General features: G+C 37.8%; 1 protein-coding gene and 1 long non-coding RNA gene across 3 annotated transcripts; one reads left to right on the top strand and one right to left on the bottom strand.

Moving 5' to 3' along the window:
- Positions 1-8,986: 8,986 nt before the first annotated feature.
- Positions 8,987-15,432, bottom strand: Zscan23 (zinc finger and SCAN domain containing 23). 2 transcript variants are annotated; one of them, XM_047557164.1, is made up of 4 exons: positions 15,337-15,432; positions 11,951-12,438; positions 11,559-11,706; positions 8,987-11,186 (listed from the first exon to the last, which is right to left on the bottom strand). In XM_047557164.1, exons 2-4 carry the CDS (start codon positions 12,356-12,358, stop codon positions 10,573-10,575), a joined length of 1,170 nt encoding a protein of 389 aa, XP_047413120.1. In that variant the 5' UTR covers positions 12,359-12,438; positions 15,337-15,432; the 3' UTR covers positions 8,987-10,572. The 2 variants fall into 2 exon arrangements, with proteins under 2 accessions (XP_047413120.1, XP_047413121.1); XM_047557165.1 differs by having other exon boundaries at positions 12,038-12,438.
- Positions 15,433-19,128: 3,696 nt separating this feature from the next.
- LOC124988545 (uncharacterized) lies at positions 19,129-24,167 on the top strand. The gene is made up of 3 exons (XR_007109441.1): positions 19,129-19,191; positions 22,126-22,271; positions 23,183-24,167. It is a non-coding gene; the product is annotated as an uncharacterized LOC124988545 (long non-coding RNA).
- The last annotated feature ends 461 nt before the right edge of the window (positions 24,168-24,628 follow it).

Below are 24,628 nucleotides of genomic sequence, written 5' to 3'. Positions count from 1 at the left end.
CGCGGGGCGCACTTCCGTGGCAGCTCTAGGAAGGGGCGGGCGGGGCTTTCAACTCAATGGTTTCATCGCGTGCGAGCGCGGGAGCTGGGCGGCGGGTTCTCAGGAGCGTGGGGAAAAGGCTTTACCGGACAGTTGTCCCACCTACCCGAGTGCTGATCTTCCCTGCGGAGCCGATCTGATGATGGGCATGTCTTCTCTCGTTCTCTCTCAGGTTTACTTGGGTTTCTGCGTACTGAGGCTCCAGGTGCCTCGAGAGATGTTCTGACGTCCTTTTTGACTGAATGCTTCACGGTGGTGAAGGGACTTGTACACAGACTTGGGCCAACTTGCTGGTTTCTGCTGAGTTTTTCAACGTCAGCGAGTCCCTCGAAGTGCCCTTCTATGTGCTGACACATCTGAAAAACAGTTCCATTAAGTAACTATGTCAAAAAAATTACTTGGTATAATAGCACAATATAAACCTAACAGTAGCCGGGCGCGGTGGTCACGCCTGTAATCCGCGCGACTCTGAAGACTGAGGCAGGAAGATCTCAAGTTTGAAGTTTGAAGCCTGCCTCAGCAACACGGTGAGACCTGTGTCAAAAAAAAAAAGCGGGGGCGGGGGGATTGTAGCTCATGGTAAAGCATCCCTGGGTACAACCTCCAGTACAAAACAAAAAACAACACAAACCCGGATACATTTATCAGGTACACTAGCAGTGATCTATAAGTTTGACAACATACTCTGTATTTATAGAACGAGGAACTCCCATACATTCCTGATGGAAATGCAAAATGGCACAGACCATATTCTAGGAAAGTAATACTATATAGCAAATTCACATATATCTACATACCCTTTGTTTCTGCAGTGACACTTCTAGAAATCCATCTCAAAGACACATTTGACCAAAATATGAAATATGAAAGATTATTTATTGAGGAATTCAAGCTAAAAAATTGAAAAAAACCAATATTCATTATAAGGGAACTAATTGAATAAACTACGATATAGCTACCCAGTAGAATACTAGACAGCTATAAAATAATGAGAAATATCTCAATGTACTGCTATGAAGTGATTGACAAGTATTTATAGCATACTACCAGTGCTCAACAACAACAACAAAATCTCCCAAAGATGTCCATATCCTAATCCCCAGAATCTACAGATGTTATTTTGCATGACAAAAGTGATGTGTTAGCTATCTGTTGCTATGACAAAATCCTAAAATAATCAAGTGAAAAGGAGGAAAGATTTAATTTAACTCACTATATCAGAGGTTTCATAGTTGCTTGAAACCATTGTTTTGGGGCCTGTGGTAAGGCAGAACATCATGGTGGGAAGTATGTGGTAGAACACAGCTGCTTACCTTATCATGGCCACAAAGCAGAGTGGAGGGGCCAACCCTCAAGGAAAAGTCATTGCATTGAGTCCATTCATTAAAAGAATAGAAAGTCATCGAATAAATAACCTAGCATTATATCTCAAAGCCCGAGAAAAAGAAAAACAAATCAATACCAGAAGTGGTAAAAGACAGTAAATATTTAAAATCAGATTTTAAATAAATGAAATTCAAAGAAAAAATTTTTAAAAATCGATGAAACAAGAAGTTGATTCTTTGAAAAATAAAATTGATAAATTCTTAAGCTAACAACAAAAAAGAGAACCCTCAAATTACTAAAATCTGTGATGAAAAAGGAAATATCACAATGGACACTACTGAAATACAGTAATTAGAAACTATTTTGGAAATTTATACTCTAATAAAATAGGACATCAACAAATTTCTAGAGACATATGACTTACCACATTAAATCAGGACGATATAGAAAATTTAAACAGATCAATTTCAAGCAATTGAAATTGAAGACACCATCAAAAGCCTACCATGAAAGAAAAACCCGGTACCACACAGATTCTCAGCTGAGTTCTACAAGACCTTCAAAGAAGAACTAACACCAATACTCCTCAAATCATTCCATGAAATAGAAAAGGAGGGAATACTTCTAAACTCATTCTGTGAAGCTAGTATCACCCTGCTATCAAAACCAGACAAAGACACATCAAGGAAAGAAAACATTGACCAATAGCCCTGATGAACAAATATGCAAAGATTCTTAATAAAATACTGGCAAACTGCATATAAAAATAAATTTAAAAGATTGTGCACCACCATCAAGTGGGGTACATCCCAGGGATGCAAGGTTGATTCAACATATTGAAATCAATAAATGTAATTCACATCAATAGGCTTAAAGAAAAGAATCACATGATTATCTTCAACAGATGCAGAAAAAGCATTTGACAAAATACAGCACCCTTTCATGTTCAAAACACTAGAAAAACTAGGGATAGCACGAACATACCAAAACATTGTAAAAGCTATATATGGCAAACCGAAGGCCAACATTATTATAAACAGAGCAAAATTGAAAGCATTTCCTCTAAAAACAATACAGGGATGCCCTCCTTCACCATTTCTATTCAACATTGTCCTTGAAACTAGCCAGAGCAATTAGGCAAAAGAAAGAAATTAAAGGGATAGAAATAGGAAAAGAAGAGCTGAAACTATCCCTAATTGCCCACAACATGATTCTATATTTAGAAGATCCAAAAACTCCAGAAAACTTCTAGACCTCATAAATAACTCCAGCAAAGTAGCAGGATGTAAAATTGACACCCATAAATCAATTACGTTCCTATATACCAATGATGAATCAACTGAAAGGGAAATTAGGAACACTATCCCATTCACAATAGCCTCAAAAATATTTGGAAATTAATCTGACAAAAGAGGTGAGAGATCTCTACGATGAAACTACAGAACACTAAAGAAAGAAATTGAAGAAGACCTTTGAAGATGGAAAGATCTCCAATGTTCTTAGATAGGCAGAATTAACATTGTCAAAGTGGTCATACTACCAAAATCCATACAGATTTAATGCAATTCCTATTAAAATTCCAATGATGTTCTCCATAGAAATAGAAAAGGCAGTCATTAAATTCATATGGAAAAATAAGAGGCCTAGAATAGCCAGAGCAATCTTCTGCAAGAAGAGTCTCAATCAGACTTTTATGCTCCTGAGAATCCAAGAAATTGACAGTTTTGAACTGCAATTAAAAGTGGCCCCTTAGAACTTTTAATGAGGCTGGAAGTAAAGGTGAATGGGGAAAAATCACTTCAAAATTGAGTTTTCACCTACAAATGTATATATAGATGAATAATTGCTAAATTATAGACCCTATAACATGTAATGAGAGGCAAACATTTTTAAAGTATCTAACATATAATATGTGCTTAATTAATGCTTTTTTGGATGAAATCAATTATAACTTTTTCAAATATAACACTGCTTGAGTTAAAAAAAAAAATTAAAAACCTAACTGCTGGTCCAGGGTTGTGGCTCAGTGGTAGAGCCTTTGCCTAGCATGTGTGAAGCACTGGATTCAATTCTCAGTACCACTTATAGATAAATAAATAAAGATCCATCAAAAACTTAAAAAAAATTTTAAAAGAAATGCTCTTCCATCCTTCCTGGTGAATTTCCTCTGAGACTCCTCTCTGTGGAGGCTCTCACTGTGGGTGATTCCCTTCATTCACAGGACCATATCTGCTACCTGCTGTGTGGCCAAACGTGTTTAGGAAAAACAAACAAACAAAAAGAACCCCCCAAAAATCGAACTGCCACTGGTCTTTATAAGACTAATGAATTCTGTCTTATAAAGTACTTGCCTCTTCCAGAATCTGGGTTACAGAACTAGAAACCAGAATTCTGGCTTTGGATCACCTCGTTTTCATTTGATTTGCAGTTCCATCACTTGTGTGACAAAAACTTCCCTTCGTTTTTTTTATCTACAAAATGGAAATGATAGGATGTACCTCACAGATTCACTGTAAAGTAAAATGCATAGAAAGCACTCAATATGGTAAACTAAACCATGTGATATAAGCGAATCAGAATTCTTAAACAATTTTAATACAAAGAAGCGAAGGAAGAATCATAATCAAGGTTAAATGATATGCTTAGAACAGATTAAAAGTTGAAGCTCAGTGAGCTTGCCTAGCATGTGTGAGGCACTGGGTTCAATCCTCAGCACTACATATAAATAAAGTTATTGCGTCCGTCTACGATTAAAGAAAAAAAATCTGAAGTTGAATGGGAACTTAAAATCAAATGAAATGCATAGATTTTAGCAGTGAGGTTCATTTGGAAAAAATGCCAAATGACACCAGTATTTCCTAACTTTTTCGTAGTGCGATCTCATCATTTTTCTCCTGAACACTACACTCTTCCGGTTGTTTTTCATTAGTTGGTTTTTAAAAAGGGCTTAAACGAATGTTTGGCACTCAAGAGGTATACAAGTATTTGTTAAATAAATACGTTTCTAATGACTTTTCCTTAAGTCTACCTCATAGTTCTTCTGCCTGCCAAATATCTGGTTATTCTGAGATCCAAACTTCTTGTCATTCCACACTTATTCTGGGTGATCTTATGCATTCTATTGGATCGGCTGCCTCCTGAGAACTCCTAAATATCTCATCCAAATGATCCTTAGATCTTTGTAATTCAATGGCATATTGGAATCTTTCATTTGTATGTCCTATGAGCATCTAAAATTAACTAATCGTTTCCCCTTCCGTCTCTAAAACGTTCGGAAGCACTGACATGGAATAGGGTAACCAAATCCTAGGAGGTCCCGGTAACTGGAGGGGAACCCGAGTCAAAGTTGAAGAAAGGGGCAACTGCTTGAGCTCTGCGGAGGTACCACGAGAGAGAATCAAATTCCCACTTTGACCACAACCCACGTCCTAGGTAGGAAGTGCGTCACCGCGCTTCGCCCGGATCTTCACCCGCCCATCTAGGAAACTTGGAGGACCCACCGTCTCTGTGGTTCGTGTGTGTCTCCTACTTGACTGGGGCTCAGGGACTCGGAAGCTTCCTCTGTACATCCCAGGCAGGTGAGCTTGGTGAGGGCTCGTAACCTCTCCGTCCAGCAAGCACTCAATGTGGGTTGACTTCTCTGTCTTCACTGAAGACAGGTGTTGGCTTTCACCGCGTCCGGCCTGGCCCTGCCAACCCTGATTCCAGTCCTCCGGGGTCCCAGACGGCTGGGGCACCATACATCCAGGTTTGTGCCCGTTATCTAGGTATAATTACACTCCCTTTCATTCTCTCATCCAAAATTGGACAATAATTCCTTAACCCTTAGGAGGATTCCTCACTTCGGGCCTGACGAGCACGTTTTGAACTCATCCAGGCACCCCGGATGGGAGATAGTGGGGTCTGGGCTGCTCCTCTCTTGTAGCTCCCACTTCTGCTGCCAGTCCTGGTCATGTCCTTCAGAAAATCAGGGACTTTCAGAGCAAAACCTGAATCTGATGTTATCTGAACAATACCAATTGCCAGTTACCTTCACTGCTCCAATAATCAACATCCATCGGAGGAAAGTGGCAACAGAGATAAGTTGGTTTGTTCCTGTGTTGTAAATCTGTCTAAATCAGACCTGATAGTAGCAAGTTTGGGGCTTGTAGACTCTGAATTATGTACCCTTTCACAATGAACTAGCAGAAAGTTGAGAGTTGCACTGGAGGTACTGGTAGGCCACCTTCACACTCCAATGAGTGATCTGAAGGTAAATGCTGAAAATGGTTGCAGGGTCAGCTATAGACAGGTTGAATTTGGTGCCATGCAGTGGTAAGATTGGCTTTAGCTCCATAGCTGTTAGGTGGATTAAATATAACTTAATGAAAGTATTTGGCACTATGTTTCATCCCCATTCATTCCTAGCTACTTGCCTAAAATGGCTCACCCTCTGTCTTACAAACTTCAGATCCAGCATCCTATTATTCCATTTTCATTTGCAATATAAGGTGGAACACCTCAGACCACCTCACTAGTATTACACCACTGAAATGCTCCTGTGCTTTCAGGATATTATCCATCTTGTCTGGTGCTCACTAAACAGATTCATCTTAGATAACTAGCTGTGATTATAGTGGGTTTATTTTTTATCTTTTTTCCTTCTTTGGTCACTATTTGTTGGCTTAATCCAGAGTTTTACCATCTAATTTGACCTTTTGATTCTTTTTTGTGTTCTCATTTTTTCTCTCTCTTTTTCCTCCCATTTTGTTGTTATGTGTTTCAAGGCTCCAAGTATAATGAAACTACATATAATTCACAATGTTCTTTTCTCATAGTTGTTGTAATTTTTTAATATGATTAAAAAATAGACCACTTCTAATGCTTATGTACTTTGGGCTTCACTTTTCTCATGTAGGTATGAAATGAGTTAAATTCCAAAAATCTATCTTTTAAGCAAATATTCTCATACCAAAGATTAAATTCAACACAAAAATGTCCAAGGACCTCTTGAGTTCTGTCCAGAGAATTCCTGGTTCTTGAGCATATCTTGGATGGGCCTTGCCTCATACCATTCCCTTTCTGCCGAAAACACTTTCTCTACCATCCATACCCTGCAAAGAATCTACTTTTCTCTCAATTATTAGCTCAACATTTAACCAATGACATATGTATACTGGTACATACTTTATATTTCAAAGTACCTTCACAGAAGACATTTTATAACTTTTACTTTAGATATACTTTTATTTTAAAATTTCCTTAGAGGTAAGTAATTTTTGTCTTTTGGAAAAGTATAAAGCAATCTTCTAGAAATTATATTTTTAAAGGAAAAATACCCATTATAGAAAACAGGAGTCATTTCCAAATATAAAATATAAGCAGAGTTTGATACTTGCAAAGGCCTGACCCTGAAATCACAATTATAGTAAAGGAGAGTCTTCATAGTTCTTGGCTGGTTTTGGTTGCAAGATTTTCAGCCTTTTCCTGATGCACATTATCCACAGTCCTGAACAATGCTCAAAGGAGTGTAGTACTATCCTCAAGAACCACTGAACTTCTTTAGTTGGATTTAAATCAATATGTTCTATTCTTGGTTCAGCCATAAAACTTTTGACTACTCTGTTCTTTCAGACTGTATAGAAAGGGGTGGATACTGAAAGGAGATCAAAGCTAGAGACTTCATGGGTTGGAGGGAAAAAAAAAAAAAAAAAAGGAGCCAGTATGGAAAAAGGAAAAGAGAAAGGTGAGAGAAATTTAGACATGTGAAAGGGAAGCAACTAAGAACTTCTGCCCAGGAAGAAATAGAATAATCACAGAAGCCAAGGTCTACATAACATTGTTGGGTTAAACATTACTCAACTAATAAGGAATGTATCTCTTATATAAGAGAATTAGCACAATTAATATCAGAAAACAAGGGGAGGTAGTTTGGCAAACTATCAGTCATTTTAATCATGATAAGAATCACTGCATTCTAAGTGGTCTGTCTTTACAGCATATATAAGACCTTTTGTTTCTTAACCTTTTGCCAGTTGTTGGAAAAAATGAGAATTTTTGAGAAGCTGTGAAAAAGCAAGCACAGAACAAACCAAACATCCAATATTCAGTTGTAGGTGTAGAAATACATGCTTTAAAAGCCTGATCTGTTCATATCTTAAATTTTTAAAGAGCTGATTAATGAAATTATCCAAACATGTTGCTTCAGTATTTTTTTTTTTTTTTTTTTTTTTTTTTTGCGGTGCTGGGGATTTGAACCTATGTGGAGAGATATTTAAGATACTTATCAACTCAGGATTGTTATAGTATAGTTATATCAATTTATGGAATAAATATTTACTTGAGAAGTTGATTTTATTTCATCCTTAAGTCTACTGTATTTTCCTTAACTTCACTTTAAAATCCTTATCTTTCTCCCTGAAATAATGTAACCTCAAGACACAATCAAATGTTCTCTGGAGGAAATTTAAGATTTTTGATAATGCTCACAATTAGCTACAAGTAGTGACACAAGTAGGTTGAAATGTAGGTGTGATTAAAACCAAATACATGAAACTGAAGAATATCATCTATCACTCTCCATTTCTCTGTTGAAGAACTGTGCAATTCTAGAAGTCCAAAATCTGTTTCTTAGCTCATTTGCTTGCTTTTGAAATAATTGGCCTTAAACTAAATAGGGAAAAGAATGAAACCAAATAGCTTACATGTTAATGTTATGGGCTGATTTGAAAATTAAGTCAAGCTGACCCCATTTTGTTCAGACATATCACCCTATATAAAATCAGCCCCCTTTTCCTCATGGTCCTACTCACATGGAAGCTAACACCTCTACCCTCACCCACTTGCACCCTCCCTGACCACAATGTCTTTCAACTGTGGAGCTAATATAAGCTTGCCTTCCTGAATATGTACAAAAGGTGCAATTTCTAAGAATGTTCTTTCCACTTAATGAAATGTAATTTGTGGTTGGTTAGAACTGCCACCCTCCCTCTCCCCCTTTCTTTGTGGTTTTCCACCTTTTAAGTGACAGTTGAACCCCATGGTGATTTTGAGAGCTGCAGAGCTGTCTGCTTTCTGCTCCCTGGGCCCTGGCCAGAATAAATCCTTTGTCTTTTTCTTCAGAAGAACCTTGAGTTTTTATTTGGGATATTGGACTAGCGCCTTAACATTAAAATAGTGATTTTTCGTGTATAAAAGTTTGTTAAACTGCCAGCAAATGAAATAGTATTCACTTTGTCATAACGTGAAAATCTTTAGAGTACATTCTTTCATGAAAACATCAAGGTGTAGAAGAGTATAAGTAATATGCTATCTTTCTGTAATTAAGGAAATACAATTTTATATTTGTGTTTTTTTACATATATATATAAAGAAACATGGAAACAAAAAAATAGTAAAATGACTACCTATAAAAGGAAAGAAGGGAACATTTTATATTGTTTTCATTTTTGAACCAGGTGAAAATGAATCATCTTTTTAAAAAAAAGTCCAGGGGCTGGGGAGATAGCTCAGTCGGTAGAGTGCTTGCCTTGTAAGCAAAAGGCCCTGGGTTCAATCCCCAGCACCCAAAAAAAAAAAAAAAAAAAAAAAGTCCAAGAAAACTTGAAAAAATTAAAAATTAAAAGTAAATAAAACGCCTCAAGTGAGGTTAAGTGGAAGGAATCCTTCCTGGATTCCACTATAAATTAAATAGAGGAACTATGTTTTTATTGAAACATAGATGGGAAGGTTTATTGAGATATAAAGCAGAACCTCAGTGACTTAAAAATGCACATTCTTTTTTTCTTAAATATTTTTTAGTTGTTGATAGACCTTTATTTTTATATGTGGTGCTGAGGATCAGACCCAGTGCCTTACACATGCTAGGCAAGCATTCATCCACTGAGCCACAACCCTAGCCCAAAATTCACATTCATGAAACTTCTATTTGTTGATAAATGCCTCTAGTGGCTTAGCAGAAAAGCCCTGCACTAGGAATAAGGAGACAAGTTTATAGTTCCAGCTCTGCTGATCACTGATTGTATGATCTTAGACAATTACTTCCAAGAGCCTTCTTTACCTGTCAAATAAGGACATTCAGAAATGCTCTCTATGGTCCTTTCCTGTGATTCTATTATTCTTAATTTACCTGTTGTGTATTTGGTCTTCTAATCTAGACTACTATCACCACAAAGTTTTCTGTTTCTTTGTCTCCTGAGCCTAGTATAAATCTTTATAAATGGTTAATCAACATTAAGGGAAAGAAATTTTTGTATATATCCCCTTGGTGGTAATCAATAGGCAATACCAAGAAATAGGGAAACTACAAAAAGCAATAAAGAAGGATAGGGATATAGTTCAAGGGTAGAATACCTGTCTATCATGTAATAGGCTGAGTTTGATTTCTAGCAATCCAGAAAAAAAGAATAATGTAGAAGACTAATCACACTCTTCTATTTTTGTAATATGTGAAATTTTCCATATAAATGATTAAATATAGAAAAAAATATAAAAACTGACAACATTTATTGTATGTCACAGGAAAAATGTAGAGGTCATTATTTTTAAAACAAAGATCTGAAGTGAGAAATCAGAATTTTAGCCATGTTTCTTAGTTTCTATACAAATTTAAAATCATGAGCAAAAGTAGTTATCACTGGCCACTGGGCCAATATAACACATACCTCATATACTTCAGTTCCTTGGTTCCTGAATGAAACCAGTTATTAAATATCTACAGGGAGAAACTTTTGTACATTTATATCCATGTGCCCCATGTTGTAAAATTAAAAGGCAGGTTACAGATTTTACTACTATTATTTTTAAATTAATTTTTAAATATTCAGTAAATTGACTCAAATTAGTTTGTTCTCAGGCTGCATATGATTTTTAAAAACTTTTCAAAACTAGGATTAGTAGTTTTCTTAAAGTACACCCAGAAAACTTCTTGCACAAGTACATGACACTAGACCAGAAGAAGTATATATTATGAAGTCAACATAAGCAGCAATATTCAACATTGCAAAGCTGTGTACGTCACTGTCAACAGAGAACTTGACAGATGTATTTAAGATATTATGCTTCTTTCCGTAGAAAAATAAGGGTACGTTCACTGGCTTTCCATGTAACTTTCTATGTTAGACAATTAAATTATTACTGTTCTCTCAGGGACAAAATAAGAAACAGTACCCTTGCTACCTTGCTTAATGGTCTGACTTCAGGAAATTTTGCCTTCCCTGTTTCAAGAAGCTACCTCAATTCAGTGACGGGGTGGACTTTCTGATGTTGTATGAGGTTGCAATGGTAAATGAAGTTCTTGCCACACTCTTCACATTCATAAGGTCTCTCTCCAGTATGAATTCTCTGATGCTTAATGAGGACAGAACGTCTACTAAAACTCTTGCTGCACTGATTGCACTGATAAGGTTTTTCTCCCGTGTGGATTCTGAGGTGATGGAAAAGCCCCGCATTCTGGCTGAAGGCTTTGCCACAGACATTGCACTGGTAGCGCTTCTCCCCAGTGTGAAGTCTCTGATGCTGGAACAGGCCTGACCGCTGGCTGAAGGCCCTCCCACACTCATCACATTCGTAGGGCTTCTCACCGGTGTGTGTCCTCTGGTGCTCAATAAGGATGGAATTCTGGGTGAAGCTTTTTCCACATTCACCACAGAAATAGGGTCTCTCTATTGAAGAGTTTACCCGTTGCCTTTCCAATCTGCCCTCATAGTCACAGGTGTCTTTACATTCTGACACTGTAGTAACATCACCATTCAGTTTTCCAGGTACTTCAATGAGAGATTTCATTTCTTTAGAAATTTCTTTTTTAGGAGCTAACTCCACATTCCAGTTACCGGCCTCACCATCTGAAATAATAAATGAATTATTATTAATCGATGAATGTTATTTTTCCAAGGACAAAAGAAAAAAGTAACCAGGAGAGTCAATGGAAGGGAACAAGTAATTACTTTTTCTGTTTACTTTCCCACTCTACAACACTTATTCCTGGACCTCTGGCAAGAAGATTCACTGTGTTGTTACTGCTTAATTGTTTAGTTGTTTGCTTCTCACACCAGACTGTAAACTTCATGAAAGTGGGGACCATGTCTGCCTTGTTCATCACTGTTTCCTCAGTACCTGGCATCATGGTTGGCATACAGAAGATGCTATGTAAACATGTTGACTTGATGGACAGTGAGGGAATAAGGCAGGATCCCTGAGGAAATGCTAATCCTCACCAATCTCTTGAACTGGGCACACCTCTGGTAAGTTACACTGTAGCTGCTCTTCCAAGATTTGGAACCCGCCACTTGATGAATCCCTGGCTGCTCCTTGAGTTGCCTTCTCCATTACAAACTTTTCCTGTTCATGAGCAGGGCTTGGGACCTGGTAGAAATTAAGGACAGTTGAGAACAGAATATCAGAGAGGATACCTTCTTCTAAGAGCCACTGGGCAGAAAAAGAAGAACCAAGAAACTGGCAAGGAAAACAAACAAACAAAAACAGATTAAGAGCCTACAACAAACCAAGCAGGCATAAAGAAATCTTCCTCCTCCTCACTTCCTCTTGTTGCACTAAAACCCCTTTTTTGTTCCTATAGGTACAAATCTCTGTTCTTCCCTCTTCCCACCTGCTCTCCTGGTTCATCCAGCTCTCTCTCCAAATCCTCCAGTACAGCCACTGCCTCATCTCCATTCATAGGGCGGTGCTGTCTCACCCAGGCCTGCAGTTCATCAGGCAGGATCATCAGAAACTGCTCCAGCACCAGCAGCTCCAGGATCTGCTCCTTGCTGTGCATTTCTGGCCGCAGCCACTGATGGCAGAGCTCCTGGAGTCTTTGAAGAGCCTCCCGGGGACCAGTGGTCTCCTGATAGCAGAACTGCCTGAAGCGTCTACGGAAGATCTCTCTGGTATGAAGGTTATTTCTTGACCGACCAGATTCTTGCCCACAGGCACAGTCCTTCTCTTCCTCCTTTACCTTCACTGCCAGAAGTCCTCCCTGCATCAACTCAGTCTGAAGAGCCAAGGTTATGGCCATTTCAGGTTTTACTACTCAAAAAGGAAGCTATTCTTGATAATTCCCCTTTAATCTTTTCTTCTGGAAATATTGAGTGAGATCTAAAATATAATTCACAGAGAAAAAATATAAAAATGTAGAAAACCTAATGACAAGCAGGCACTGGGAGTATTTATATTCAAATAAGTCATTTTGGCTTATGAAGAAAGAACACTGAATGCATAAAGGTAAGAACCATGCAAACACTAATGCGGGTGAAAGGGTAAGGAAAACACAACAAAGCTCCCACAGTTTACTGAAGGAAGACACCATTTTGATCATCTTAATGAAATAATTCAAATCAGCCTTATCAGCCTTAGTACAGTGGGTTTTTATTTGAATCAAGATACAAGATTCATAGTTTTTAGTTGAATGGAGGTAGACAAATACTTGGGCCCAAGTGGTCACAGATAACACTTAAGAATCAAGAAGAAAAGGAAACCAAAATGGAGGATGGAAGTTAAAATAAAGAAGATAAAAAGAGGGCTGGGGCTATAGCTAAGTGGTGGAGTGCTTGCCTAGCATGTTTGAGGCACTCCTTAGCACTATAAAAACAAGAATAAAGAAAGAAGATAAAAAGAATGAGAAGCAAAGAAATGCACTTGGAGAGGCAGTCCCTCCAGTCAGATGAAATAAGGAGGAAAGAGATCTTTCTGCCTAAACTTTTCATATACATACACACTTATTCACTTAGCAAATATTTATTCAGAGACAATACTATATTCTAAGTAGTGTCCTAGGCATGAGGATACAGCTGTAAGCAAAACAAAGTCCCTAGTCTCATGGAATTTACATTCTAAAAACAATAATAACAGACATTTATAGTGCCTTTAATGTAATAGTCATTGTCTTAGATAATTTATATTAGTCCACTTAATCCTCAAAAAAAAAAAAGAGTAAGGTACCATTATTACCCCCATATTGCAGATAAGAAAATTGAGACACAGAATTTAAGTTACTTGTCCAAGTTTCATAGGTAGTAAGTGGTGAAAGCCACAATTCAAACCCAATAAATCAGATTTCAGAATTCTTAGCCTCAGTCACTGTCTCTACACCACTGTCGCTATCAACTGTTATACTAGTATCTATATGTGGGGGAAAGGAGGGAACAAGAACAGGAAAGGGGACCACAGGAGACAGATAATAATGAAATGTATATAAACCAGTAATAAATATTTTGAGAAAATGAACGTAAAGGATATAGGGGGAAGAAAGATTGCTATTTTATATGTGGTAGTCAAAGAAGGATCTGTGGTAATAGCTGAGCAGAAGTGAGGAGCAAGTCACATGGCTTTCTGGAGAAAGATTGTACCATGCAAAAGAACACTTGAGTACAAATTCTTGGACGTGGGAACATGCCTAGATTTTTCAAGGAAGAGCTAGTATGAACAATGGCTGGAACAGAGAAAGCAAAAGGAAAATGACAGGAGATAAAGCAGGGAGGAAGGCAACATCCTCTCCCAAGTGTTCATCCATTTCAGCCCACCCTATTGCTCATTCCAGCTTTTATATCATGTACTCTATGAGCTACGTAATTTACTCTCAGTTACAACCTATCTTGTGCCGTTACTTCCCTTCACAGTTTTTTCAATCCAAAGAATACTGAGGAATATAAAATTCCTTCAAGTTCTCCCCAGAAATATGTAGTATTTAAAAATTGGAATGAATCTTTCAGTTATTTCCTGTGCATGTTATCTCACACATAGTGGATATAAGCCCATATTTTCCCTATTTATCTGAGATAAGCAGAAGGTAATAGGTAACAGTGGACACAGGCAAATCTGGTTGTGAATTCTGACTAACCTTGGGCAAGTTAACTTTTTTGAGCCCCAATCTCATGTATGAAATGAAATAATGCATATAAAATGGTTTTGCACAGATCAAGGCACGCAATAAATATGCAAATTAACCCTTTAATGAGATAATGGACAATTTTGGTACAATGGTGTTTAATCAATAGTAGTTACCCTTAGGGCCAAGACTAAACTTTTTCATTTGCTCAAAGAAGATGGCAGGACAAGCAGGAAACCCATGTGTACCCACAAACAGCCATTTTATGGCTGTTTCTTCAGATTTCCACACACTCTTAGACATTCCTGTCTTCGGATATATTTTCTAATCTTAAATCCTAATTAGAAGCCCAGGACTACCAAGGTTCAAAAGAGTGAGGACTAGATTAAATTCGAGAAGTAAACTCGTGGGTTGTGGCTGTAAAGACATCACAGAAATAACAAACAGAGTCAGCATAGCAAAGGTTTTAAGAAAGCAGATGCTGAGCTAAACTGCTTAGATATGAATCCTGGATACACAAACCCCTTACCAACTGTATGACCTTGAGCCATTTATTTAACCTCATTTTCTTCATGAATGTTGAGGGGGAAAAGGGTGGAGGGAATCTACATAATAAAGGTGGTTATTACATAGAATTATGAGAATAAATACTTGGAAAGTGCTTTCAGTAGTGCTTGACCGGCTCTTAGTAAATGCTATTTAAATACTCGTTTAAAAAAAAACAAACAGCCACCAGACATCAAAAACCTTCATGTGAATCAGATGAACATACTATGTGAATGGGAGGCTCTGACCTATTTTAAAAACTATCCTAGTTCGTTGTTTAAAATAAGTCGATAGTAGAGAATGACAGACTTCAGAAAATACATTCCTCCTCTATATCCGAATGTATTTGGATTCCAAGCTGCAGCTGGGGACGGTTCGTAGGGCACCAGTACTAGGACAGAGGTTAAGGGCTCTGGAAGAGCCTAAGCGGGTGGTGGGCAAAGACGTTGACTTCAGCCAACAAGGTCCTACCGGGCTGGAGCAGCCTCTTCTGCCCCTCGCTTGCCCCGTCGATCTCTAGCAAGAAGCCCCCTCCACCTTCTCCCCACACCCGGCCCGTAGTCGCAGCGCACAAACCCGCCCCTTCCGAGGGCGCTCAGCGGTAGTCCCACTCCGAGGCTCACCCAGGCATCCGTGAGAGAAGACGCTACCCAGCCCAGGTCTGACCACCTCTGAAGCCTTGACAACCGCAGCCAAGAGAAAGATAAACTACAAAGGCCGGAAGTGCGTCACAGCGACTGGCTTTCCGAGGAACAGCGGTCCTGGCAGCGTTCCTTCTAGGAAGCCCGGAGGTTTCCACACGTCTGTGATTACCTTGCTGAATCCCCGCTCTTCCAAGGGACGGCGTGATGGATAACAGCTAGCATATACTGCTTTACACATGCTAATTCACTTACTCTAAATAACAACCCTGCGAATTAGCCTCATCTAACAGATGAGGAAATCGAAGCACATTCCTGCATCATTTGTTGGCATTTCCTGCAAACCAAACCGTCCCTTTTCCTCCCTCATGTTGTTAAAATGAACTGATGTGTTCTCTTAAAATTCAATGTTATAAATACTCTTATTATTTAATGTTGAAATTATTTCAAACTTGGTTCCTTTCAGAGCCCTTTCAAATTGATTTTTATGTCCTTTGATACGTTCTCATCAGTTTCTGTGCGCTTTATTTTCCCACACAAGAGATTCCAGTCTCATTTTACACTTTCCTGCTCAAGACCAAGAATCCTTCATTGCTCCATGAAGGTATGGTTCCTTTAAGTGGAGAACTGTATACAGAAACCCAAGAGATGGTTTTGTAGGCCCTGTTAGTGGATAATAAGAGCTGGGGGAAAGATAACACGGGTTTTTTTTGTTTTTGTTAAGTATAGGTCAGCTTTTTTTTTTTTATTCCTCTGTTTTATTTTTATGTGGTGACCCAGTGCCTCAGAGGTATGAATGCTAGGCTAACACTCTACCACTGAGTCACAACTCTAGTCCTACATGTATTTTTCTTTAGGATTCTTTGTCTTGTTTTGTTTTTGGTGGTGCTGTTGATTGAACCCAGGGCCTTGTGCACATGAGGCAAGCACTCTACCAACTGATCTATATCCCCATCCCCTTTCATCAGAATTTTATAGGATACTTTCTATATACAAATCCAGAGAATTATTTTTTCATTTTATTTTCATTTTAACCATTATGCATTTGCTTTTCCTTTTACCCACAGTGAAAACATTGCCCCCGATGACCTCAATATATTCACTCAATTTTCTCTACCTTATAAACAAAGTAGTTTCAAAATTAACAATAGCAGTATCAGTAGCAACAATATGTATAGTATGTACAGTTCAAAAATTTTTGTGTATTTTATTTGTTCTTGAGCTATATTTCTAAGGGACTCTAGTCAGAATATTGTATATACCTTATTTAATTCTTTTCTCTGTATGGTTATATTACAAACTTGGTATATAGTTAGGATCATTTGTTTCTGTTTTTATTTAATTTCGGAATTTGCTTTTCTAAATAGACTAAAATGATGTGTCTATTTATTACCAATCTCTCTAAATAGACAATGTGAAGAAATAAGTAATTCTTAAATTATGAATGGAGGATTGTAGGGGATTTTTTTTTTTCTCTTTGAAGAAATCCTTCGAAACACACCCGAAGTCCCATCAGTTTGGGAAGTTGAGGCAGGGGGATTGCCAAGGAGGACAGTCTCAGCAATTAGTGAGATCCTGTGTCAAAAATAAAATTAAATAAATAAATGAATAGGGCCAGGGATGCAATTCAGTGATACAGCACCCCTGGGTTCAATTCCTAGTAAAATATCATTTAAAAATAGAGTTCAACTGTATTTTTTCACAGAACTTTTAAATCTAATGATTACTATTATTATTGAAAGAAATTAAGAGTTTTCTGACTCAGGATTCCTGGAATTCAACCTAGGACTTTTTCACCTTTGAGCTTCTGAGTTGTTGCAATTACAGAGTATGCTTCAAACGATTTTGTTAAGAGAAAAAAAAATTCCCTACAATCCTCCTCAGTTTTCTGAATAACTGGAGTTACAGGTATGTCTCAAAGTCCTGGCAGTTTTATTTTATTTTATTTTTACAGTCTGCATTTTGATTCATTGTACACAAATGGGGTACATTTTTTTCTTGTGCCCCACCTCTTTCCTTTCTCCTTGCTTTATCCCCATCCTGGTCTAAATATCCACTAGAACACCTTTGTATCTCCTACTTATAGTATTGTTACTTGTATCCCTTATTCTTTCATTTATCTGCCCACTGATCTTTCAGCACCCACTTGAGAATTGGTACATGTACTCCAGAGTTTGAAATGTCATACCTTTGTTTGGCACTATTGAAAAAATTGCCTACTGAATAAGTATTTTCTCCCTTTCATCAAATAACAGACTTTTATCTAGGTATATTGGCACCTGGAATAAAGATTACATTTCTCAGCTATCCTTGCAACCAAGTATAGTCTTGTGACTAAATCCTGCCTAATTAGATACAAGAAGAAATCTGTTCATTCTTAAAAGGTTCCTTGCTGGGAGTCGGGAAGCTGGCTTAGCAAGGCACAGTAGCCTATGTCTGTAAATCCTGGCTACTTGGGAGACTGAGGCAGGAAAGTCTTTTGAGCCCAAAGTTTGAGGCCAGCCTGGGCAACATAGCAATCCCCTGTCTCAGGGGAAAAAAGTTTACTTAACTAGGATAATCCTTCTTTTCTACTTTTCTACAGACTGAAATACAGAATTGATTGGCCAGAGCTTTAACAGTCACAGGAAAAGAAATTGTATGCAGAGGACAGGAACGAGGTGGGTATTGGATCTATAATTCCATGGAGCAAAAACAACTCCTCTGTAAATTTTGCTTTTATATCTCTTTTATATGATAGGACTGCATATTTTATAGTTTTCAGGCCTTTGTTATTAATAGCTAATCATAAATTCTGATAGTTATCTATGTTTTGAGTCCCTATTTAAGATTTTCTTTCCCTTATTTTTAAAAAGTGTGACCTTCATCTCTGATTAAACCCAGAATCTGTTTCCTTCCCACAAGCACTAATATCTAGGGAATATAAATTTGGGGGTAAGGGGGCAGAGAATTAGAAATGAATTATGTTTACAATGACAGTATAAATGTTGGTAGTCGGAAAAAAAAGGAAGCGAGAAAAGGAAAAAGAGAGAGATGAAGAGAATAGAGAAAAAGTACGTACAGAAAAGGAGCAAGAGAAAACTTGGGCAAGATTGATATTACACATGAACTCAAGATTGATATTGTATTAGGTGGTTCATCAGACATTCAGTAAGTCATAATGTTCAAAACACTATATTGAGCTGGGTGTGGTGGCATGCGCCTTTAATCCCAGTGGCTTGGGAGGCTAAGACAGGAGGATCATGAATTCAAAGTCAACTAAGCAGCTTGATGAGGCCCTAAGCAACTTACCAAGACTCTGTCTCTAAGTAAAATATATTAAAAGGACTGGGAATGTGGCTCAGTGGTTAAGCACCCCTGGGTTCTATCCCTGGTACCAAACAAACAAACAAAAACCCCACTATATTGTCATCACAGTCTTACTTGTCCATAGCTTGAGTACCTATCCCATTTGGAGGATTAAGCTCTCACTTAGAAGCCTGAATGAAGTTCAACATCTGAACACTTGTAAGTATACTGGCTAATCACATCAAAAGGACAGCTCTATCATTAACATTACAATGTCAGACTCAACAGAAATAATAGTGAGGGTCCTAAGACTTACTTAGTCCCTGAAATAAATTCATTTTCATACGAAAGCCATACTGAAGGAGGATATTTCTCTGGTTGGCTTATGGCTTTCCCTGATTTGAGCCCTGCTGCATGTCCTCTAATCCAGTGAGATTCCTAGGTTACTTTTTAAAAATTTTTTGTCTTATTTCACCTTTTGTTTCAGGAAGATCTTGGAATTCCTGTCCAGCTCCAGCTGATTTTTCTCTTCATGACCATAAAATAAAGGTACCTAGCTGAGCCCAGTGGCTTGCACCTATAGTGTCAATCACTGTGGAGGTTGAGGCATGAGGATCACTTCAGCCCAAGAGTAAGAGACCAGCCTGGGAACAATAACAAGGTTCCATCTCAAAAATAAATAAAAGGAGCACTTCTTAGGATTATTCTACCTGGATGTATATCACACAATGATATCAGCAATTTAGAGAATCCTCTGGAAAGGAGCTCCCTCTGACTCTCCTTACAGTCTAGCATATGTCTGGGACAGCATCATAGGCTCCCTCCTCAGGTAGGGTGACCAATGCCTCCTTGAGCATTAGTCTTTTTTCAATATCTCCAGAAAGGGAATTGTTCTTCTCTTCCTCAAGGAATAATACCTAATTTTTAGAAGACAAACCATTGTCACCAGATTTAATGAAATCACACAAGTAAAGCTTCCCAGGCTCTTAAGGGTAGGTGGCCAATGGTCACCGATCTTTATTCCAAGGTCATTTTTAATGACACATTAGAGTAGCACTACACCACCTCTGGGAAGCTCACCATTCAGAAGGCTCGTTTATTCTAAATGGGGTTACAGTAAGAAATATATAAAATCTAGTTGCTGATACAACAAAGAGGGCATTCAAGATGTGAAGAGGGAAGAACAGAAGATAAAGACATAAAAGCTCATGTGGTGTTAAAGTGGCTAGGGAATGTAAGATCAATATAATAGGAATGGAGAGCACCTGGAAGATAGTAAGGGAAAATAAACAAATAACCCTGGAAATATTGGGATCAATTTATGAAGCATGCTCTTGAATGTCACACTGAGATATTAAGTACAGAGGTATGACAGCATTTTTTAAATTACTTAATAGTAGAGGTGAAAAGGACTGTAGAGAAATTGTATGTTCTAATTACACAACTCATAAAGAGGAGTCATCTAAGTCTAAGCAAGTGTGAATGACTTGCCTAAGATCACACAGTGGTTTTAGAGAATACTAGAACCTAGTACTTTCCTTACACACTATCATTCCTCTTTTTTTTCCCCCCAGTAGTGGGGATCAAACACAGGGCTTTATACAAGCTCAGAGTGTACTCCACCACTGAGTTACATCCCCAGCCCTATCACTCCTCTTTCTAAAGCAGTATCTCAGATAAATTACTAAGGTGTTAATCACAACGTATTTCTAAAGCAAAGGAAAAAAGTAAGGAAGAAAAAGCAATGCCCAAACCTTTAACTACTCACTTGAGATATGTGATGGCACTTTCGATTCTGGATTGTGGGTGTGTAATTTCCTATAAGTTTAATTGTGACTAGGATGAAATTGGCCATTCTGAAGCTTTATATTTTAAACTAGCTATCCCTGAGACCTGGAAATAGAAAATTGGTCTTAGTTAACCTTGAGAGAGAATCTAGTTTGTGGCTACTCTGATGTCAGAGGAGTTTGACATTGAAAGTGCTCAAGCAATTTCTCTGAATTCTGCAAAGAAAAATATCATTTTTACTACAGTGATTAAAGCAATGTGGTTTTGATTAATTATATGTGTGTGTTTAATGTTGAAAAAGACCTGACTTGTTTGAAGGATTTTCCACACTTATTACATATATAGGATTTTTCTTTGTTGTGGATTCTCTGGTGTTCAGTGAGATATGAGTTCAGATGAAAGATCTTTCCACACTAATTACGTTGATAGGGTTTTCCCCTAGTGTGAATTCTTTAATGTCTTGTAAACTCAGCACTTCCACTGAAGGCTTTTCCACATTTGTCATGATGTAGGACAGATGAGGCTGGACACCCTAGAAATTTTCAGGAAGTAGGTATATTTTAACTGCAGTGGTCCAGAGGGGCTAATGCCTAAAAATCTCTGTACCCTTGGTCTAGAAATTCTTTTATATTTGTACTCAGTGGGGTGGTTACATGACAGGTACTCTTTGTCCCATATTCTTAGGCTAAACAGGGATTTCACAAGTTTTTACCAAGAAAATAGAAATAGTTACTTTTTGTACAGCAAACTCTCTTAAGACAGAGTCTACCATACCTTTTGTCTGCAAACCTGGCATTTACAAGAAAAGGAAGCTTCAAACCACAATAATCTTTCTACAGAAATCGTGTTGACACTCTTGGTAAAATATTGTTGACAAGGAGATTGATTATGGTGGGGATCCCTGGAGAAGCTTATATATTACAATTGTGGTAAGGGTCTCTTTGGTGGGGATAACTGGTGGTTGCGTAAGTCACACTCAGGGTTTCTCCTGAATGAATTTGCTGATGTTTAGTAAGGTTCGAACTTTCCCTGAAAGTCTTCCCACACTTCTTGAACTGTGTAACATTTTATTAAGATATGGTATCTCTGATGCTGGGTAAGTCCTGTGCTTTTACCAAAGATTTTACCACATTAATTGCACTCAGAGAGTTTCTCCCCTCTGTGATTTCTCTAATGTTTCATAAGGATGGAGTCTCGGCTAAAACTTATGCCACAGTGATTATATTGATAAGGTTTTTCACCAGTATGAATAGGGAGGTGTTAAAAAAAGGTCGAGTTTTGACTAAAGGCTCTGCCACATTCTTTATACTGTTTAGATTCTCTGATGTCCAATAAGATAGATGCTGCACATGAAGCTTTTCCCACATTGCTCACATCTGTGTTTTCACTCCTTTGAATTTCCTTGATGCCTCTCAAACCTGCCTTTGCATTCTGCAAAACAGTTGGTATGGACAATGTTCCTGCCTCTGCAGAGCCTACTGAATCTGAATCTCATCCTCTCTGACTCCACTCCTTGGGATGCTTCCTGCTTTGGAGCCCATTTTCCAGGAAATAAATCATGCAATTGTCATTTTCTTTTTAAACTTTTCATTATAGAAAATCTTAAACATATGTAAAAGTAAACAGAATTAAAATATCACCTTTATGAACTGATGAAAGAGTAAACTCCTGAGGTATCATTTATTTCTTTTTTAGCTATGCTCTCCCAACAATCAAGAAATATCTCTTCAGTTAAGGAAGGAAAGTGCTATAAAGAAAAGATGAAAAACATATTCTGTGAATAGATGATCTATGTAATGCTTACTAAGATGGAACTGGGAACAATCCTTACCACCAAAAAGGTGAGCAAATCATCAAAGCATATTGAAAAAGTCTGTATGGAAAAAAAAAGACTTAAAATTACAAATGTTATAGCAGAAAGGTAAAAGTATATTCATCCTATTGCTTGGAAAGAAAAGTCTTTGTCTTAGTCTTCCCCCAAATAGTTCATTGCTTGCAGAGTCAATTCCATAATTTCTTTACAAACATGAGTCAGTATTCTTTTAGGGACACTATAAAAAATACATTTTAGGGAAATTTGGCCTGACGGAGATAAAGTAAATGTCCCATTAAGCTCATTAAAATGGAGATTCTACATGAGCTCACAGGAAATAAGGGAATAGGATTGGTTTCTTGGTCCTCTTAGAGAGACTACTGTTGTTTTCTAGAGAGATTCTGAAAAAGGTTTGGATATAAAAATAGTCATACTTTGTACAAATATATAGAGAATGTGGAAAGGAAAGCGGGTACCTAATCTAGACTGTAATGACATGAAAGAGAAGGTACTGACAAGAAAAAAAAAAAAAAGAATGTGATGTGGAAGGAACAAGAAGAAATGAAGTCAAAGTGAAAGGTTTAAAATGTGACTATTACTGATGGGTAGAAAAAAGGGGAAGAAGAAGGCATAGAGACAAGGAGGATATTTAGGTCTCTGCAAAAGGAAAGGTGGCATAAAAAAGTATCAGAATGGTGTAATAAATTGATGCCTTAATGAAAAGCAAAGATGCACATATGAAAATAAAGAATATAGAAATATTTTGTTTAAGAGGACTAAAATAAAGTTTGTACTTTATAATGAGTCTGGAAGAGTTCTAGGGGAGAGTTTGGGTTAGAGATACTGATAAAGCTATAAAAAATGACTTTGATTGACAGAGCAAGAGCCCCTACCTCAACCTACTTCCTCAGATAGATTCCTCCTCAACTCTCCTTGTAGGGAATGGGGTTCAAGTTATGCTTGAGAAGAGTCTCCAAATGCTGGGTGACTTGATGACTTCTGTGCAGCTCCTAGAGATACCACCTCCTCCCAGAGCAGTTACAGTCCATCTGCATGAGATATGCCCTAAACATATTTAGAGATCATTAGCTTCAGAGAAAACTGCTGTGAGAACACAATGAAACTTCAAACAATTTCCCAGGAGACAGAACAGGGAAAAGTGACCCAATGGGCTAAAAAGAGATGAAGTAGAAAAAGGAAAGTGACAGAACTAACAAAGGCTAATAATGACAAAAACTTGGTAATATTGTCATCACTAATTTCTTACTGACCATTAAATGCTGCATTTTGCCACCACACCTTTCCTTCCTACCTGAAATTCTGGATCAACAAGTTCTCTCTCTTAATCTTCGCGAAGACAGCCTCATCTTCATTCAACATATGATGTTCCCGTACTGAAGACTGGAGCTCCTCAGGCAGGATGAATTGGAACTGCTCAACTCCAATTACCAGGAGTTCTAGGATCTGCTCCTTGATGTGACTTTCTGGTCTTGACCCCTTATAACAAAGTTCCCAGAGTTGGCTTAGAATCTCCCTGGGTTCAGATGTCTTCTAGTGGCAGAATTGTCTAAAGTGTTGGTGGGAGACTTCCTAGCTAGACTGGTTGTTCTGTTGCAAATTAACTTCTTGTACAAAAAAAAAAAAAATTGTCTTCATCTACCTTTAACTACCATAGGTCCGTCCTGTTTTGCTCCATCCTGGATGATATAATCTATATCCATTTTCACTCAGGAGAGGGATCCCTACAGATGGGTTTATGCTCCAGGGAAAATACCCTTCAAAAATATAAAAAGTATCATGAAAGAGAAAAACTGTCTTCACTTTAAAAATCTACTTGTAATATTAAAAGTTGTCTATGCCATACTATTTTAAGAGAAGCATAGGAAAAAGATTTCTGAAGTTTTGCTAACAGTAATGCATTTGATTTGAGGATCTCACATTCTTAGTAATGGAAATTTATATGACTATTAGAATAAGAGTATTTTTTCCTACTAATGTTTCTGTGCTTATTCTACTTCAATTGAACCCTTTTAGACATATCAAATGCATACCATTTGATGGCCTATCTTCTTGGAATGCTCTTACTCTGATATCTGCATGGGGCATTTATTAGGTATGGAAAATGAAAAACCCCCAAAATAATGTGACCTGGGAAAAGGTAGTGAAAAAGAAGACCATACACTGACAGCTTTCATCTCCCAAGACAAAGGGTGTCCAGATGCCGACTGCAGACAGGGAAGAAGTGTTTTATCACCCCTAAAGTGACAGTTCCTAGAGGGCATTAATCCCCTTCAAAGATAGATCCACAGACTGTTGACCCAGAGGGTCAAAATCCTAAACTCTTAAACTGACACATTCACTGATCCCCAAACTCCTGGGTGCCCA

The sequence above is a fragment of the Sciurus carolinensis genome, chromosome 7, assembly GCF_902686445.1.
Source record: "Sciurus carolinensis chromosome 7, mSciCar1.2, whole genome shotgun sequence".
NCBI classification, from domain to species: Eukaryota; Metazoa; Chordata; class Mammalia; order Rodentia; family Sciuridae; genus Sciurus; species Sciurus carolinensis.
This window is presented reverse-complemented; position numbering and strand designations above follow the sequence as displayed.